The sequence below is a fragment of the Corapipo altera genome, unplaced genomic scaffold (assembly GCF_003945725.1).
Source record: "Corapipo altera isolate COAL_440 unplaced genomic scaffold, ASM394572v1 96, whole genome shotgun sequence".
Classification (NCBI taxonomy): Eukaryota; Metazoa; Chordata; class Aves; order Passeriformes; family Pipridae; genus Corapipo; species Corapipo altera.
In genome coordinates, this window is record NW_020884962.1 from 1,716,180 (window position 1) to 1,734,607 (window position 18,428).

General features: G+C 60.0%; 3 protein-coding genes across 4 annotated transcripts in view; 1 reads left to right on the plus strand and 2 right to left on the minus strand.

Moving 5' to 3' along the window:
• The first annotated feature begins 13 nt into the window (after window positions 1–13).
• On the plus strand, window positions 14–12,170 carry TMEM259 (transmembrane protein 259). 2 transcript variants are annotated; one of them, XM_027664159.1, is made up of 11 exons: window positions 14–577; window positions 2,439–2,705; window positions 3,006–3,117; window positions 5,261–5,371; window positions 6,261–6,383; window positions 6,701–6,801; window positions 7,533–7,590; window positions 7,925–8,008; window positions 8,496–8,628; window positions 8,978–9,077; window positions 9,727–12,170. In XM_027664159.1, the coding sequence occupies exons 1-11, from the start codon at window positions 353–355 to the stop codon at window positions 10,540–10,542; spliced, it is 2,130 nt and encodes a 709-aa protein (XP_027519960.1). In that variant the 5' UTR covers window positions 14–352; the 3' UTR covers window positions 10,543–12,170. The 2 variants fall into 2 exon arrangements, with proteins under 2 accessions (XP_027519960.1, XP_027519959.1); XM_027664158.1 differs by having other exon boundaries at window positions 353–577; window positions 3,006–3,171.
• Window positions 12,171–12,657: 487 nt separating this feature from the next.
• GRIN3B (glutamate ionotropic receptor NMDA type subunit 3B) lies at window positions 12,658–17,369 on the minus strand. Its single transcript, XM_027664218.1, has 9 exons — window positions 16,771–17,369; window positions 15,264–16,314; window positions 14,703–14,848; window positions 14,379–14,494; window positions 14,039–14,190; window positions 13,794–13,958; window positions 13,540–13,607; window positions 13,093–13,425; window positions 12,658–12,694 (listed from the first exon to the last, which is right to left on the minus strand). The coding sequence occupies exons 1-9, from the start codon at window positions 17,349–17,351 to the stop codon at window positions 12,658–12,660; spliced, it is 2,649 nt and encodes an 882-aa protein (XP_027520019.1). The 5' UTR covers window positions 17,352–17,369.
• The window catches only part of ARID3A (AT-rich interaction domain 3A), a 33,384-nt gene continuing 28,518 nt past the window's right edge, over window positions 13,563–18,428 (minus strand). The window contains exon 9 of the transcript XR_003531053.1: window positions 13,563–13,574. The gene's annotated coding sequence lies outside the window, so the exon portion shown is untranslated. The remainder of the gene's footprint in view (window positions 13,575–18,428) is intronic.

Consider the following 18,428-nt stretch of genomic DNA (forward strand, 5'->3'; position numbering starts at 1 on the left):
CGGGCGCGCGCGCGCATGCGCGGAGCCGCCGTTGCCGGCGGGGGAAGATGGCGGCGGAGCGCTGAGGGACGGGACGGGAGAGGTGGAACCGACCCGACCCCCCCGCCGCACCAGCGACTCCCATGGCCCGGGGCCGGCCCGGCAGCCGCGTCCCCGCTGCGCCTGCTCGGGCCGCCACAGCACCCGGGCCCCGCTGAGCGCCCAGGCCTGACTCGCGGGGCCTGACCCATCGCCACCCCGAGGCGTCTGCGCCGGGCCGGGGCCGGGGAACCGGGACAGAGACGGCGGCCGCCCGGGCCCAGGCACCCCGCCGAGCAGCAGCGGCCGCTCTGGGCCCGGCCCAGCCGCCAGGATGTCCGACAACCAGCCGAACGCCAACAACCACCACCCGGCCAACAACACCGGGGCCGCCGGCGGCAACAACCGGGGCGTCCGCAACCCCAACCTCAACCAGAACCCCCTGATCAACGTGCGCGACCGCCTCTTCCACGCGCTGTTCTTCAAGATGGCAGTGACCTACGCGCGCCTCTTCCCGCCCTCCTTCCGCCGCGTCTTCGAGTTCTTCGTCCTCCTCAAGGTGAGGGGCAGCTCCTCCTGCCAGGCGCAGCCGGGCTGAGGGCAGGGATTTCCTTAGGAACAAAAAGTTGTGGCTCTGCCGGAGGTCACAGCCTGTGTTTGGGCCGCACACACCAAGCTGTCCCCAGAGCTCCCGTGGGCCTCTCCTGTGTGGGAGACACGAGGAGTTCAGCGATCTGTGGTGGTCCCGGTGGTTCCTGCACTCTGGGGCTCTGGTTCCAGGTCTGCAAATCCAAAGGAAATCCCTGAGCCAGGTCACTGGGCAGCCAGGCTGGTGCAGGGCATGTCCTGGGCTCTGAGCTGGAGAGGATTCGGTTTCTGTTTCCAGGAAATCACGCTTTGGATTCATTGCACACATGACATACTGGATTGTTGGAGTTTTGTTGGAGTCTTGTCTTTTCTGGAAGCAGTCAAGGCACAGCCCTGTTCTAACCCTGCTTTTTCAGCAGTGCCAGTGCAGCACAGCTCTGCCCCGGGGTGAACCCTTCTGCCTGCTGGGGCCCCCCAGGGAGGCCTGCCTGTCAGTGTGCAGGGGTGAGCTGCCAGTAGGTTAAATCCTGCTCCATGGCTTCCAGGATGGGAAATGAGAGTAAGAAGGGGAGAGCAACTTGCCAGGCCACCCTCCTGCTCTGGGTTTTTACAATTCAGCAAGAAAATGTTCAGCACAGCTTGTCTCATACTGCACAGATACTTTTTCTACCCTCCCAAGAAACGTTATGGATTTTCACATCCCTGTTCTGTGTCCCAGTTGTCCAGCTGGATCCCAGCAGACAGGCTGGGACAGGGGTGGTGCTCAGGGTGTGCCTGTTGGGCAGAGCAGCTGGGAGCTGTTCGTGCTGCTTCTGCCTGTGATCGCTGCCATCCTGGAGAATGAAGAGCATTCCCAGAGCCCTGCAGGGTCAGGGGCCAGCAGCCTCCAGCCTGCTCTGGCTGCTGGGCACAGGGAAGCAGAGCCTGTCCAGAGCTCCTGCAACCAGGGAGGTGGCTCTGGTTTACCTTCCCTCACATCCCTCGTGCAGCTGCTCTGCAGAGGGATGTTTACCAGCCTTGTTTGTTCATCACAAATAGGTCAGGACAGCTGGGCTGATGAGGAGGGAGCAGCTCGGGGTGGGTGGAAGGGAGGTCTGAGCTCAGCGGTGCCGCTCGCTGTGCCGGCCGTGCTCGGAGCTCTGAACTTTGGATGTCATGCACAGTTACTGTCTGTGCTTTAGGGAGCGGGTTTTATTAGTGCAGGCTGCTTTGCTGTGGTTTATAGCTGTTCCTGGGGTTGAGGCAGGGCAGGGAGCCCTTTGGCCGCCCTGGGGCAGGGCCTGTTCCTTGCAGCGACAGGTCTGCCGTGGGTTTGGGTCGTCCTGCCCTCGGAGGGGTTGGCTTTGGGAGAGGTTTGCTTTATTCTGCCTTTGGAAGGCTGGGCAGTCTTCTCTGGGCTTCAGCAGGAAACTCTTTGTGCTGAGGAGGGAAGGGTTGGAAGCCATGGATGCATTTCCATTCCTTTCAACGTGCCTTGTAGCCTCGTTCCACGTTAGTGCTGCGTGTGGTTCAGCTTGGGGAAGGTGTTGGTTGCAGGACCTGTGCTTCCAGCAGGGTACCTGAGCTGCACAAGAGTTGAGGGCAGCTCTGCTCATGAACAGGAGCTGGAGGTTCCTGCTGCCTTTGGTGTGTTCCTTGCTCAAACTGCCAGGGTCTGGCTCCTGCCTTGTTGATGCAGGGAAGCACCGAAGCTCTTGTCCACTTGCCAAATCCACTTGTCCAAGTTTTCCTAGTGGTTTATGGGCAAAGAGGAGCTGGTGGTAACTGGGAAGGCTGTGCTCGGGCTGAGGGTGGCCGGGCTGACGGTCTGTGCCTCGTCTCCTGCCCTGCAGGCTCTCTTCGTGCTCTTCATCCTGGCCTACATCCACATCGCCTTCTCCCGCTCGCCCATCAACTGCCTGGAGCACGTGCGGGACAAGTGGCCCCGCGACGGGATCCTGCGGGTGGAGATCCAGCGCAACTCCAGCCGGGCCCCCGTCTTCCTGCAGTTCTGCGGCGGAGAGAAGTTCCCGGGAATGGTGGTTGAGTCCGCGGCTGAGGAGGAGGAGGAAGAAGAGGAAGAAATGACTGTGGATATGTTTGAAAACAGCTCTATCAAGGTTAGGGATGTGCTCCCTGAGTGGGTCAGAGAGGGAGACCTGGGTGATGGGCTGGGGAGAGATGGTTGGTTGTAAGTGTGTGATCCCTCAGTCTCCTGGAAGTAAAGTGGGTTCCTTGGCTGCTCCTGAATTCCCATATTGGCTTCTGCTGGTTTAACACGGGAAGCGAGAAGGTGGCCTGAGAAAGTGGCCTCTCCCACCCCTGTGGCAGTGGAGGCCTTTGCAGGGACAGAGGGAGCATGGCAGCTGGGAGGTGAAGAGCCTGCTGATGTGACTTTCCCTGCCCTGGTTTTCCAACAGTTTGAGCTGGATATCGAGCCCAAGGTGTTCCTCAAGCCGTCCCGGGTGAGCAGCACTGAGCTGCCCCACAACGACAGCCAGGAGTTCTCGTTTAGTGACACAGCCACTAAAGGTATGCAGCCTCTGCGGGAGACTGTGTCCGAGTTTGAGATGCTAACCCGAGCAGGTAATCACACCTTCACTGCTACCTGTGCTCCTCCCCCCGTCATCCTCCCCTCACATCCCATCCTGGCTCCTCGGGGCGCCCACAGTGACCTTAAATGTGTTCACCTGGGGTTAGTCCTGTCAGACCCACAGTGAGCTCTGCCCCACGGCTGGGGGGTGTCAGGGGGAGGCCAGGGGTTGGGGGAGGCTGGGCTAGAAGCGTTGCCAGACCAAGAGGCTTCAGGTGAAGCACAGGTGAGCGAGGGCTCCTGGTCTGGCAGTGCGTTCCTGCGGTGATGGGTGTCAGGTATCTCAGGTGAGCCTGAACCCCCCTGTGAGCCGCAGGGATCCCCTGGCAGTGACACTCCTCCTCACATGAGCAGGGTTTGGGCTGTGTTCTGGGTCCTGAGCCAGCAATTTTTTGGAGCAGCCAATTTGCTCCAATTAAGGAATCCCAAAAGCCGCCGGGCGGGTTCCGTGGGTTGCGATACCACCCGGCCTTGTCCTGCCCTGTTCCTGCCTGGCCTGAGCTGCTCAGGCCTCATAAACTCCAGAGGGGGATTTAGTGCCTTTGTGTTATTTAAAATGGAATTTCAGTGTGGAAAACTTGTGTCTCTGGTGGTTAAGGGAGGAAATCTACTGAGGAATATTTATGTTAAAATAGAGATGTGGAATTGGATTCTTTGCCTTTTTCCACAAAATTTGCAAAAAAATTGCCTCTTTCACTCACACTGTTGTCTCTGGAAAGGCTGGAACTCTTTGCTCTGCAGACATACTGGGGTTGTGTCTGTGGAGGAAGGGGAGACCAGACACTGCTCTGTTCCTTGGTCTTGCAGTGGATTTGCTTGATGCTGATCCAGAGCTCATTAGCCCTGAATTAAAGATCATTAAGACCAGAGAGCAGTAAATGTTTTTGGTGCAGGACCTTTATTGCCCAGATTCTGAGGAGAGTCACGTTGTGCAGAGCTGTGGCACTGCTGGGGTAACTCTTGGTTTGCTGAACGCGTGGCTGGAAATGATCCAGAAAAGGGGAGGAAGAGAATCAGGCTGTTTCCCAGATGAGTTACAAAATTCATCTCTTCAAATTGGTCCCAAATACCTGAGTTTATTGTTTTTTGCCAGATTTCCTGTGCTCTAAGTGAACAAAATTTGCTGTTTAGTCCAAATGTTTTTGCCGTGGAAAAATATTTTATGAGACAAAGGAAGTAATTGTTGATATTTAAACCCTTGACTTCCTTTTGAGATTAAAACTGTTTATAATGGAAACAAAAGACAAAACCGACAGCCCAGCCTGTGTTTGCTGCCTGAGAAGGGGATCAGGGGCTGCATCTCTGTCAGTGCTGTGTCAGGTGTGTCTCTGTTAAGTTCTCATCACTTTAATTGTCACTGTGGTGCTGGGAGCTGCCTGACAGCTGCCTCTCCCCTCCTGGAGATACACCCTGACAGTCTGAAAGAGCAGGGATTAAATTGCTTGGCTCCAGCTTAGCAGGAGGTTTTGTCCTTTCAGAGATGATGTAGCAAAAAGCATCTGTTTGGAACCTTTCTTGGGAAAAAAAAAAACAAAACCAGGGAAACTTCAGGCACCACCGGTTTTTGGGAGAGCTGTAATTGCTGCTGCCTTCTGCTCTGATGTGTAATTGCAGCAGTGACCTCAGTCCCCCAGGAAGTGCAGGGCTCTTGCCTGTGGAGCATTTACTCAGTGTTCAGCAGGTGTAAAGTGGATTTTCCTGCTGTTTCCCAAACAACATGGGAAGCAGAAATTGAAAAGAGCAAGAACAAGTGATTCTGGGCTTGCCAGGCACAGATGTGGGCAGGTTCTGTGCAGAGCTTGGAAGTGCTGCCCTGAAGCTTTCCCAGAAGCCTCACATTAAGGACTAAGGTCAGGGGAATGGGCTGCAATTCCAAAGAGTTTGAACTGATTTATGTTTAAGTGGTTGAGGGAAGCCTGGAGCCCATGTTTGCAGCTGGTTCCCTTTTCAAGAATGTGATGGGAGGGAGGGAACGAACCCAGAGGGGCTGTTTCTTCGTGGTGGTTGTTTGCAGACCCAGGTGCTGAGCCTCCCTGTGTCCCTCCCTGTGTCCCTCCCTGTGTCCCTCCTGTCCCTCTCCAGTGTGGCCACAGGAGGAGTACATTGTGGAGTACTCGCTGGAATACGGCTTCCTGCGCCTGTCCCAGAGCACACGGCAGCGCCTCAGCATCCCAGTCATGGTGGTGACCCTGGGTGAGTGGGGAGGCAGCCTGGGCAGGGGCAGGGGGTGCAGGGGTGGGGACCTGCTGGGCAGAGACCTCAACACTGTCTCTGGGAACTCTTTACGAAGCTGGTGGCACTCACTTCCCACGCAGGAGAGCTGCTGTGTGCAGCCCGTCTCCCTTTAGTAGGTCACAGCTTTCTGGGAGGAGCACTCTGAAATGGTGGAGCCTGGTTCAGTGAGCCCTGATGTCATGCCCAGCACAATTTTTTCTGATGGAGAAGGGAAGAACCCTCTCCCTGGCTGAAGGCACTGAAGCTCTGGGCTCAGTGGGAGCAGCAGCAGTGCAGGGTTAGAGCCCAGTGGTGAGGGCAGCTGTGCAGGTGTTGGGGACGGTGCTCACAGGTCTGTGTCACACTCTCAACATGCTTCTGTGCCCCTGGGAGCACCAGCAGATCATTTCCCTGGAACAGCGTTCTCTTTTTCCTGGCATTTGCTCTGTTAAAACCTGTCCAAGTCAGGAATATAGTCTCAGACCTTCTCGTGCACTGTTAGTGCCGTGATCAGACTGAACCTCGTTACTTCCTCCCACTCGAGCTGAAGCACAACTGGACGGGGGTTTGGGTGATTTTCCTGTGCAGTAATGGGCAGACAGGGTGAGCCAAATTCCCTTTGTGTCTGTGCCAACCCTGACATCCCTGAAGGCCCATTAGCACTTTGACAGTGTGGCTGGATCTGTCAGGGGTGACATCTTCCCTCCCAGACCTGCCCAGTTCGGTCTAACTGCCCCAGGCCCACGTGCTGGCCCAGGCCCAGCTCTGCTGGCACACGTGTCCCTCGGGGTGATGGGATGTGTGCTCCCTTCGTGCCTCTGGGGCTGCGGGTGTGAACAGTCTGAGCAGGTTTTTGTGTTCTCCCTAGACCCTACGAGGGATCAGTGCTTTGGGGACAGGTTCAGCCGCCTGCTGCTGGACGAGTTCCTGGGCTATGATGACATCCTGATGTCAAGTGTCAAAGCTTTAGCTGAAAACGAGGAAAACAAAGGTAAGGCCTGGAGGAGTGACAGCGGCTGCGTGGAGCGGTGGGTGTTTGTTCTGTGCATGCCTGAATATCATCTTCTGACTATTGATTAATCTGTAACACAGGGAGCAGCTCCCTGTGTTATTGTCAAGGACAAAATGAGAGAGGCAGGAGGGGAGAGGTGTCTGGAAACCTGATTTCCTCCCTCCTCACTGCCCTGCATGACAATGAGTGCTGCCCTGAGGATTTGCTCCAAATCCTGTTTCTTTAGCAGGCAGCGATGGTTGGTCCTTAGCCTGTGTGTTGATCATACTGAACCTGTGTTTGTGCTTTTTCTCCAGGTTTCCTTCGCAATGTGGTGTCTGGGGAGCACTATCGCTTCGTCAGCATGTGGATGGCCAGGACGTCCTACCTGGCAGCCTTTGTCATCATGGTCATCTTCGTAAGTCAGCGGGAGCTGGGCAGTGCCTGGGCTCAGCCAGGGCTGGGCAGCATGTGGGTGGTGTAACAGCACAGACCTGAGCTCTCACTTGCTTTTAAAGTGTAGTCGGTGGAGGATGAAGCCCTGGGACTTTAGTTCTGTCCTGCACGACGTTTGTCCTCTGAGACTTTTAAGAACAGGCCAGACTGATTTGCCAGGAGTGATCAAGATAAACGAAGGGATGATGTGTGAGATGAGGCCATCTCAAGATACACATCAGACAAGATCCTGAACGATAACTATGCTGTGTTTGTAGTCTTGGGTGGCTGTGGGACTCTCCCCTTGTGTCTGGCTGTCCCACCCACTGAGGCAGCTCTGTGCACAACCACACTGTGGGCAGTGAGGGAGAACCAAGTGCAGAGAGGTGCTGGGAGCTGCGGCGGGAGCGAGATGGAGGACGGGAGAATCCCTGCTCCCAGCTCTGTGGGTTGGCTTGGCCCCCGCTCAAACATTCAGGATCGGTCCCTTTACAAACAAATCCCTTACTGTCTGTTCCCCTGCAGCAGCACAGAGATTAATTGCCGTTTGTAGAGCCCTAATTACTCTTTGGCAAATTGCTCTGCACAGCTCCAGCTAACGAATGTGGGATGTGCAAGCCCAGGCTCGCCCGGGCCTCTGCCGCAGTGCGATTCCGAGCGACTCCCCACACCCGTGGGGCTCTAACCTGCCTCCCCTTCTCTCTCCTGTTTCAGACTCTGTCTGTCTCGATGCTGTTGCGCTACTCACACCATCAGATCTTTGTCTTCATTGGTAAGGACTGGCTGAGGGTTTTGGGTTGTGCTGGGCACTGTGCCTGCTCCAGCACAGTGTGTCATAGAGTCACAGCAGGTTTGGATTGGAAGGACCTTGAGGAGCCAACCTTGATTTTTGTTGTTTAGAAGGGTCCTACTTTTAGCTGCACAGGGAATCCATCCCCCTGCACCCTGTCACTGCACTCACCAGAGCTATTCTGCCTCCTGACAAGTGCTGGGCACAGAGGATTTGGGATGATGGACTTGGCTGCACTGAGTGGGCAGTACCATGGGGTGGAGAGTTCCTTGGCCCCACATCCTCTCTGTACCACAGTGTGTTTTCCCTCTTGCAGTTGACCTGTTACAGATGCTGGAGATGAACATGACCATTGCGTTCCCTGCGGCTCCGCTCCTCACTGTCATCCTGGCTCTGGTTGGTAAGGACTTGCCTCACTGCTTGTATCTGCAGCACATCCCTCTGGGATCTGTGGGAAGTCTGATTCCCTGTTCCAAGCTGGCCGCGGCAGGTGGTTAGCGCGGCTGCTCATCACAAGGCAGAAGGCTCTGGAATTTGATGGCACAGTGAGCTCCATTGTCCTTCTGGGTCCCCTGGAAAAGCAGCAGTTCATTGGGAAATCCCAGAGTCCGAAGCTTTGTCTGTCCCTGGAGCTCGTTGCAGACTTACATTCTGTAGCCAGATTGCATTTGCACAGTTTGAATTTAAAAAGCCACAGACCCCCTGTAATGTGTGCTGGGGGAGGCAGCTGGTCCCTGCCGTCAGCGCTGGAACACGCTCGGCCTTGGCTGCTGCCGTAACCAGAGCCCAGTTACCTGCCCTGGGCAGGTGCAGTCACAGCCTGGCCCTGGGGTGGCAGAGGGCCCCTTCCCGTGCCCTGCCTGTGCTGATGTCCCCTCTGTCCCCAGGTATGGAGGCCATAATGTCCGAGTTCTTCAATGACACCACGACCGCGTTCTACATCATCCTCATCGTGTGGCTGGCGGACCAGTACGACGCAATCTGCTGCCACACCAACACCAGCAAGAGGCACTGGCTCAGGTGAGGTCTCTCATTCCCTCTCCCTGTCCTTCTCCAGCTGCTCCAGGGCCTTCCCAGTCCCTCCAGGCATGACGGCCTCCACTCCTGAGGGGTGTCTGTGTGGCTTCTTGGGAGCTGCCCCACATGGTACAGGGTCCAAAGTGCAATTGCTCCACTTTGGATTTGTGCCTGGATCTCAGAATCACCTCGACCTTTTCCTGCCCCTTGTTTTGCCCCATTCATAGCCAGGCAACTCTGATTACCTGTTAACGAGTCTGCACTGCCCCAGACCAAGTGCCCCGGCTCAGGCTGGGCTTGGGAGTAGAACAGAGCTCATATTTTTCCTGATTTTCCTTGCCTTCCTGTCTAGGTTTTTCTATCTGTACCACTTTGCCTTCTATGCCTACCACTACCGCTTCAACGGGCAGTACAGCAGCCTGGCACTGGTCACCTCCTGGCTCTTCATCCAGGTGAGTCCCTGCACAGCTGCTGCACCTGGGGGGCTTTGCCAGACTTCCTCTCAAGGGGTTGGAGTAGGGATCCTTTTTTCTGTAAGAGATGGAACTAAACCTGGTTTGGAAATGGCACAGCAGAAGGCAGCTGTGGAACAGGGGAACCTTTGAGTCACTGCCTGCAGTCCAGTCACGGGCATGACAATAAGCTGATGCCACACAGGTTCTGGGAAGGCTTTCTGTTCTCTCCTTCTACAATAAATCCTGATGAGGGTCTGTCTTGCAGAGGAGCTGCTCAGGTCCATGCAGTGAGGATGCTGGCAGGACCAGCTCCGAGGTGATGTCTCCAATATCCTGGATCAGTTAAACCATTTGGGTGTCTCTGGCTGTTGACCTGCTGCAGGGTGGGGGCAGGGAATGGAGCATGACCCGGAGGAATGCCATTATCCTTCTTTTCCCAGCCCTTAAAAGGGAAGAGGGGTTGTACTCTGTTGCCTGTCTTCAGAGAGAAACTATAAAGCAACTTGCAGCAGTCAAAAGTCCAAAGTTTGTGCTAACCTGCTGTCTGTCAGAGCAGCTGGATTCTCCAGGAGAAGTGCAGTTTTCTTGGGATGTGGTAGCTTGTGGCCCAGGCCCAGGAGTGACTCCTTTCCCTCTCTTCCTCCAGCACTCGATGATTTATTTCTTCCACCACTACGAGCTGCCAGCCATCCTGCAGCAGATCCGGATCCAGGAGATGCTGCTGCAGAACCAGCAGGTCGGGCAGGGCACCCAGACCACGCTGCAGGACAACCTCAACAACAACACCACGGCCGCCCCCGTCGAGGTGGGGGGTCGCCGAGCCCCCCTGGCCACCGGGCCCCCCGGGGAGGGCAGCGGCCCGGCCGCCCTGACCCCCGGCGAGGCCTCCAGCGTCATCGCCGCCGCCGCCTCCGTGGGCAGCGACCTGAACTGGGTGGCCGAGACGGCCGCTATCGTGACAGAGGCCTCGTTCCTGTCCGACCTGAGCACGACCCTCCTGGAGCCCGCCGTGGTGCACGAAGCCGTGGCCAACGGGACCCCTCAGGAGGCGACCACGGCCTCTGGTTTGGTCGCCCGCATCAGGGTCAGCAGTGACCGCCCAGAGACGGCCGTGGGCTCCATCACCATCGAGGTCACCTCGACGTCCGTGGTGGCTGCAGCAGATGCTCCCCCTGCTGTGGGGGCTGCGCCCCTCGTCCCGCCACAGGAAGGGGGGGCCCCTGTCCTCAGCCCCTCCCTTCCCAAGCAGACTGAGGCTCTCGAGGGCTCAGACAGCCGAGCAAAACCCGGTGGCAAGAACTGCGTGGGCAGCAGCAGCAGCAGCGTGGCAGAGCCCCCTCCAGCCTCAGGGGGGGACAGTGACCAGGACAGAGGTTTGGAGGACCGGGGGGAGAGCAGCCCCTGCCCAGCACCAGCGGAGAGAACGCCCAGCTCAGAGCCAGGCTCCAGGAACCTGTCCTGAGCCCCGTTCGATCCCTCTGGACTGCCAGGAAGGCATTTGGATTTCGTTTGTTACTATTTCTCACTTCACCATCATCCTTAACCCATGGATCCCTCTGAGCGGAGCCAGAGCAGCAGGGGCAGAGCAGGGCTGTGGTGACCTCCCTTCCCTGGGAAAGGCACAAGGGGCTGCGGGGAGGTTGGGGGGTTTGGTCCCCTGGCCCACACAGCTCCAGGGCTCCTCCAAGGCCACATGGGAGCCTGCTCCTGCCCCATGTCAGCTTGTGCCCCAGCTTTTTCTTGCCCCCCAACCCCGGGCTTCACCCCTGCAGCCGTGTTTGCAGTCCAGGTGCAGGTCCCAACTCTCAGGTGGGAGCTGACCTGGGACAGGCCACAGCACGTGGCAGCTCTGTGGTGAGAGTAGGAGCTGATAGAACAGGCAGAGCATGTCCAGCCCCCATGGGAGAGCCACAGAGAGGAGGGTCCTGGTCACCTTTCCTGCTCCTGAGGGGAGGAGCAGCTGAGACCTTCCGTGGGTGTGAGGTCTGCACACGGCTGGGCAACAACCAAAGCAGAAGCTGCAATTCAGTTCCTTTTTTTCTGCCCTTGAATTTCCCTCGGTGGGTGGGGTGGGGTGTGGAAGGTGCTGTGTCCGGGGGGGAGCTGCCATCTCAGGAGCCACGAGTGATGCCTGGAGGGAGCTGTGCTGCAGCGTGGGTGTCTGTGGAGAGGTGTGGGGCAAGAGCAGCAGCTCTGTCCTGCACAGCTCTGTCCTGCACAGCTCTGCTCTGGGTGAGGCAGCTGCTTTCCAGTGCCTTGTCCCTCCCGTGGACCACATCTGCGTTTAGGATCAGCCCCATCCCAGACGAGAGAGCAGCTTCTCACCCCTGGACTCTTGCATGAGCTGGTTTAGCAAAGAACCAAAACACTAAAGCCAAGACATTTCAGCTGATTTTCCCCTGTTTCCCTGCAGTGGAGGTGAGGCTGGCAGGTCCCAACCCCTGTGCCATGGAGCTGAGCTGGGGAGCTGCATCGAGACCTCTGTGGAGGGGTCGGACCCAGCAGGATGTGCTGGAAGGAGGGTTTGTGCACGGGGTGGAGCAGGGCGAGGCAGGATGAAGCTCTGGGAGAACCATGGTGGGACAGGGTAGGGACACGTGGGCACTTGTCTCTTGGGGACAGCTGGGTCCCTGTACAGGTGTCCCCAAATTCAGGGCTGTCTCCCTATGGCAAAGCAGCATCTTCAGTCTCCCTCGGAGGGCTCGGTGCGTTTCAATGTTTCCTTGTCAGCGCGGGGGGCTCAGAGCCCCCTGTTCACCCCTCTGCTTTTCCCACCTGGGTGCTCCCACTTTGTCTTTCCCTTTTGCCTGGAGCAGCCCTGGTGCTGCCCTGGAGCTGGGGGGACTCTGCTGTGACCAGCAGGTCCAATCCTGCTGCTGCCAGCACTGCTGGGAAGGGGCCTCGTGGCCAACTGAGCCCAGCCTCTGGAGCGCCAGGAATGACTGTAGGCTTTTCAGAGGAGTGGGTGGGTGGGAGGGGAAGGGGGGACACCAAACCAAATGATTTGATGAATGAAAAGTAGAGTTCATTCTATTTAATTAATGTACAAAATGTGTTTGTATATAATAATAAATATTATCTCTAACAGCTCCTGCAGCTCTGCCCCACGTCCTGTCCCGTGTCCTGGGCTCCCGCCGGAACGTGATGTGTGGGGGTCCTGGGGGAGGGGGTGAATGCTGGATCCTGGGGAGCCCCCCCGTCCCGGGGTGTCGCTGTCTGGGGGTGTCAGGTCCGTGTCCCCTGGCAGGGCGGAGGGGCGGTGGCAGTGCTGGGGGCTGAACAGCAGCCCCGTCCCTGCCGTGCTCAGCGGTGCTGGGGAAGGGCTGCGGGGCTCTGAGTCCTTCCAGGGATGGGGAGTTATTCCATGTCCTCGGGAGGGAAGGGAGCACCGAGGCACAGTCTGTCCCGCTCCGTGTGTGGCACCTCATCCCTCTGCCCGAGGGAGACTCCGGCTCTGCTTTGCGGTGGCTCTGGGATCAGCCCGGCTTTGCTGCCCTGGAGCTTTCTCTCCGGAGGGAGGTTTCACTCCCGGCCTGTCCTGCTGCCCCCTCTCTGTGGGACCTTCCTGTTCCTCCTCCTAATCGCTGCCGTCCTGCGGTGGGGCTGAGCTGGGCCTGCGGAGGAGGGAGGGGAAGGGGAAGTGTTACTCTCGGGCCAGGCTTGGCTGCATTCAAGATGCAGCTGGAAGAGGAAAAGCAGACTTCACCTTCGGTCATTTTTATTTACATGGCGTAAAAGCAGAGTGGGCCTGTGGGGCTGAGCTTTGTCTGTGTGCTGCAGGGGCCTCTCACCCCATCTCAAGTCCCCTAAAAAGAACTCCCTGCCCTTCAACCCCCCCCTGCCAGCAGGAAGCAGGAAAGGAAGCGATGAAAGGCCCCAGAGGTTGGGCAGCCCCAGGACATTCTCCCTCCCTTTTTCCTTCCATCCCTCCACTCCTGCTCCGAGCTGGAGGAGTGGGTGCCCTGCCCTACCCCGCCCTGGGATGCTTGGGGGGTCCCTGCCCCCACCTCACCTCTCCTCCCGGGGTTCCTCGGGGGCCAGCAGGGCGGGCAGTGCCCGGCCGCCCTTGGCTGTGCCCAGCACGGCCACCAGCTCGCTCTTCCTCAGCAGCGCCGCGCGCAGCTGCTCCCGCATCTCCTGGATCTTCTCCTCCAGCTCCCGGAGCTCGCTCTCGCTGGCTGCCCTGTCCGGGGGTGGCGGTGCCTGCCCATTCCCGGGGTGCTGTGGGGTCCCCTCGCCCTCGGGGGGGGCTTTGTCCAGCTGGAATCGCACCCGCCGGGTCTCCTTCCGCAGGGCACTCCAGGGCTGTGCTGCTGCCGGTGCTGGCCTGGGCTGGGGCTCACCCCTGTGTGGGGAGGCAGAGAGGGCTGAGCTGGGATCTGGTTCCTCTGCAGCCCCCTGGGATGGTGGGTGTCCATAGGGAGGAGAAGAGTGGGCAGGCTCTCAGCCCTGGCTGTACCTCTGCTCCAAATTCAGCTGCTGGCTCTTCCGCTCCTCCATGCCCATGTTCAGAGCCCGATGGATTTTCTGTGGGGAGCAAGGGAAGAGTGAGATGTGGGGTGATGGTTTTGGGATTAACTGAGGGTGATGGTTATCTGGGAGTTGATGGTCTGGGGCTGGAGGAGGGCAGAGGTGGTGTAAGTTAAGAGGGAGCAGCGACATGGGGCCAGGGGTCTTTGGGTCACTGGGTGAGCCCCTCCCCGCTGTCCCCACCTGGCTCGTGTGCAGCCAGTAGTTGAATTTCTTCTTGCGCCGGATGCGGGGCAGGACCAGGCGGTAGAAGATGTGCTCGCCCAGCGAGGTGAGCAGGGAGCCACTGAGCCCGATGCACAGCAGCACAAACAGCCCCGAGAAGTGGTAGATGCCCATCTGCAGGGTCTGCAGGGAGCAGGGCGTGTGGGCTGGGCTGGGGGCTGTCAGACCCCAGAGCCCCCCCCGCCAAGGGCCGGCCGCCAAACCTCAGTGACAGCGAAGACGCGCTTCCCGCAGGGCACCATCTTGTACCACTTGTCGTGCAGGAGGTCGATGAACCCCGAGGACTTGTAGCGGCTGATGAACTCGGAGACGTTGGAGGTCAGCGGCGAGTTCTGGGGGAGGCCGATGCCGTAGCCTGGCCCCCGTGAGGGGGGAGAGAGCGGCAGCGCTGGGACAGGGGGTACAGCCCCCAGTGCCCTCCACGGAGGGGGCACCTCCTCACCCTGCCCGGTCATGTGTGACCACAGCCAGAGCACACGTGTGTACACACATGCACACACATGCACACACACAGGACCCCTCCCCACTACAGCCCCCCCAAACCTTCGATAGCAAAGGGTTTGCCCACGGTGAGCAGTTTGCAGTCGGAGTCGATGGAGACCTCATAGTCCAGCAGGGATTTGTCCATGATGAAGGCGTTGAGTTTCGGGGGCTCTGTCCTGCACCAGCATGGAGGGAAGCTCAGGGAGGGAAAGCTCAGGGAGGAAAGCTCCCCCTTTCCCAGCATCCCCCCAACCTGACACCCCTCCCAGGGGTGGGGGTGCTCGTGTGTGTGTGGGGGTGCACAGGCTGCAGGGAGGGCGCAAAAGCTGCCCTGGGAGGAGTAAAAGGTGGGAGGGAGCCCCCCATGCCCTTCCTGCTCCTCACTTGAGCATGGTGACCCCGTCGGGGGTGGTGGGGACGTTGTAGCGCCGCATGTACTCGTGCATCTCAGGGAAGCTCTTCTTGATGTACTCCTCAGCACTGCTCTCCCACACCGTGCCGAAGCGGAAGCCCTGCGAGGGGTGATGCAGCTGGAAGGAGGCACCAGAGCATCAGCACCCCTGCCCAGGGATGTGTACCCAGCCCTGAGCCCCAGGCAGGGGGCTCTGGGCAGCCCGTGGAGGTACAGCAGCTTTTTAGGGGTGTCTGGCAAAGAGCCCCCCCCCCCAGAGACAGCCTCAGGACGAACCCAGCCTAGTTCCCCCTGCCCTGGAGCTGAGGCCAGGATTAAACACCAGGGTAGGGGGGCCACAAAGCTTGCTGGGGGTCACAAAGACACCCCCCCTCAGTCTTGGAAGGGACCACACTGCAGGGCTGAGGCTAGAGAGAACTTTCACATTCATTCCAGCAGGGAAGGTGCAGAAGGAAGGACAGGATTTTCCTCCCTACCTTCCCTGGACCTCAGCCCTGCCTCAGCCCATCTGAAGCAGCCGGACACTCACCCACCTTTGGGTCGTGGATGCCCGAGAGCTCCTCGAAGGTCTTGTCCCCCACCATGACGGCCGCCAGGTTGGCCGTGTAGCTGGAGAGCACCAGGAGGCAGAAGATGGCCCAGAGGTTCATGAGGAAGCGGCCGGTGCAGCACTTGGGTGTCTTGCTGGAGACAGTGCGCCCAAAGAGGATGGCATAGCACAGGTTGAGGGCTGAGGAGTAGGAGAAGATCTTCATGCGGTTGCGGCCGTGGGGGGTCATGCCATAGGGGCTCTTCCACTCGTAGAGGGTGAGGAAAAGTGCCGTCATGTGCAGCGCCACGAAGACGCCCACCCACATGGTCCAGTGCAGGGGCCACATGAAGGCTCCGATGGGCGACGCCGTGTCCTTGGTCCTCACCAGGATGCCCAGGCTGGTGGAGAAGAAGGGGCTGGTGAAGTCGATGACTTTGCTCCGCGCCGAGTTGATGCTGAAGGAGGTGACAGCCATGTGGGCCGTGCCACTGAGCAGGTCCCCCACCAGTCCCGTCCAGCGCCCGTTCTTCCAGGCCCCGTATTTCCCATCGCCCACGATGTAGAGCTCGAAGTCAAAGGCCATGTCCTCGGCCAGCTTCTCCAGCAGGTCGATGCAGTACCCGTAGCAGCACTTCTTGTACGCCCGTGGCACTGAGCCATTGCCGGCGCCGAGCTCCTCGAAGAGGGCGTCCAGCACGGCCGAGTCGTTGGTGCCGGGGTCCAGGCAGAGCTGCCCAGCCGGGCAGTTCCCTTCCTCATCCACCTCCCTGGTGAAGACGAAGGGGTGCTCCACCAGCGTCACCACGCGCAGCCGCGCGCGGGCCCCCCCGGCCGCTTCACCGGGGCTCTTGTGCTGCCGCTGGCTCTGCCACATGCCCTCCTCCAGCTCCAGCTTGCCGTGGCTCCAGGTGCCCACCGTCACCCAGGTGGGGGCCCCCCGAGAGTCCCGACGCAGGCTCCAGACATGGAACTGCTGCTCTGGCCGCACCAGCGCCGCCTTCTCCACACGCACCAGCCCCGTCTGACCACGGAAGGACGTGTTGGCCAGGAACCTGCCGAGGGGAAGGTGTCACAGCTCCAGTGTCCCAGGTCAGCTGGGACCAAGGGACAGGGATGGGGATTGGGAGCAGGATGTGCCCAACTCAGACAGGGACAAGGTCAGGGAGGAACAGCAGGATCCGGCCCCGCTGTGCTGCCCCGCAGCTCGCTGTGCTGCCAGGGCCAAGTGTTATTAATATTTATGGAGCCACGGTGCTTGGGCAGCATTAGGGAGATCTGAAGTGACATGTCCCCCCCTGTGCAGCACAAACCGTGTCCCGGGGTGGGCTGAGCCCCACGGCGGCCGCTGCACACTCTGGGGACAGCACCAGGCAGTGCCCTGCACTGAGCCCAGTGGTCACCCAGCTCCGCTCTCGCCCCATCCCAGGGGTGGGGCACAGCCCCCCCATGCACCCCAATACCAAAGAGCTGGGACAGGGGGAAGGGGGCACCCCCAGTAGCCCCCTTACCTGGCAAGTAACAGCCCCGGGGACTTGCCACCCGCCCGGTGCCTCTCGCTGCAGTTGCTCGTGGTCTGCAGCAGGGCAGGGTCGGGGTGGCCGCGGGCGGCGCGGGCGATGGCCCGGGACACCAATCCCACCGCGTCCTGAACAAAGAGCTCCAGTGGTGGCCAGTTGACCTCACCGAAGGCCAGCAGCCCCAGGGGCAGCCCCTCGGTCTGCAGCTCGCTGGCACCGAGCGGGGAGCCCAGCATCCAGTGGAATTCCTGTGGTGGCAGCCCCGACTCCTCGGCTGCCTGGAAGACGAGCCGAGCACGGGGCAAGTCGCAGCCCAGCACCAGCACCGGGCTGGAGAGGGTCCTGACGTGCTCCCTGTGCTGCTGCAGGTAGCGGGTGGCCCTGGGCTCATCCAGGTAGCCCAGGTCCAGGACAGTGCGCAGGAAGAGCTGGGAGCGTTGGGCCCAGAGGTTGAGGAAGCCGGCGACGTCCCAGGGGTGGCAGAGCACCAGGCTGGTCTCCTGCCAGTCACTGGCCTGCAGGATGCTCACCAGCACGTCCACCAGAGTCTCCAGTGAGCTCTGCCGGTCCATGTGGAAGTGGAAGGGGCTCTGCCGACACACAGGGGTCGTGGCCGTGCCCCTGCTCATGGGAAGCACCCAGAGGCAGCACCAGGCACAGACCCTCCCACCCCGAGGTCACCCTGTGCTCCCTGCCCACCCCCTGCCCACTCCTTGTCTGGAATCCAGTGCCAGAACACGTCCCAGAGTCCTTCTGGAGCCAAACCGGGGTTGGGACTGGGGCTGAGGGATGAGGGGCTTCCAGAGGAACCAGGGAATTTGCCTTGGAGTGGGAGCTGGAATTGGGGCTGGGATAGAGCCTGGCAGAGGGACAGGAAGGAGCTGAGATGGGAGCTGGGATAGGGCCAGGATAGGGCTGCAATGGGGGCCAGGAGGGGGCTGGGATAGAGCAGCGATGGGAGCCAGATAGAGCCAGGATGGGGCCCGGGATGAAGCTGGAGCAGAGCCAGGATGGAGGTGGGAATGGGGGTGGGATGGGGCCAGGGTGGGAGACAAGATGGAGGGAGAACAGAGCCGGGAGGGAGCCTGGAGGGAGTCGGGATCCAGAAGGGATAAGGGGCTGGGATAGATTCGGAATTGGAGCTGGGATCAGGACCGGGATCGGAGGCAGGACTGAGCCGGGAGGAGGACCCGCGCGATAGAGCCGGTATGGAGCCGAGACGGGGACCAGGACGGGAGCACGGACGGAGCCGGGATGGGCACAAGGAGGGAGCCGACGAGCAGGGACGGGAGCGGGGACGGGGAGCTGCGTCCCGGCGGCCGCGGCGCGCCCGGCCGGTGCCGGTGCCGGTGCCGGTGCCGGTGCCGGTGCCGGTGCCGGTGAGGGGCGGGCGCTGCGGGTCTCACCTGCGCTCGGAAGGGCAGCGGCCCGCGGGTGTCCAGGATGCTGACGAAGGGGACCTGGAGGGCGGCGGCGAGGAAGTCGAGCTGGAGCAGCTCCCGGCGGGAGCGGGGCAGCGCCAGGACGGCGGCCACGCCGCGTCCCGCCAGAGCCCCGCACAGCCACCGCGCCAGCGAGCCGGGGTCCCTCGCTGCCGGGCCGCCCCCCACCACCTCCAGGCTGAGGTTGTGGGGCAGCGCCGCCCCGCC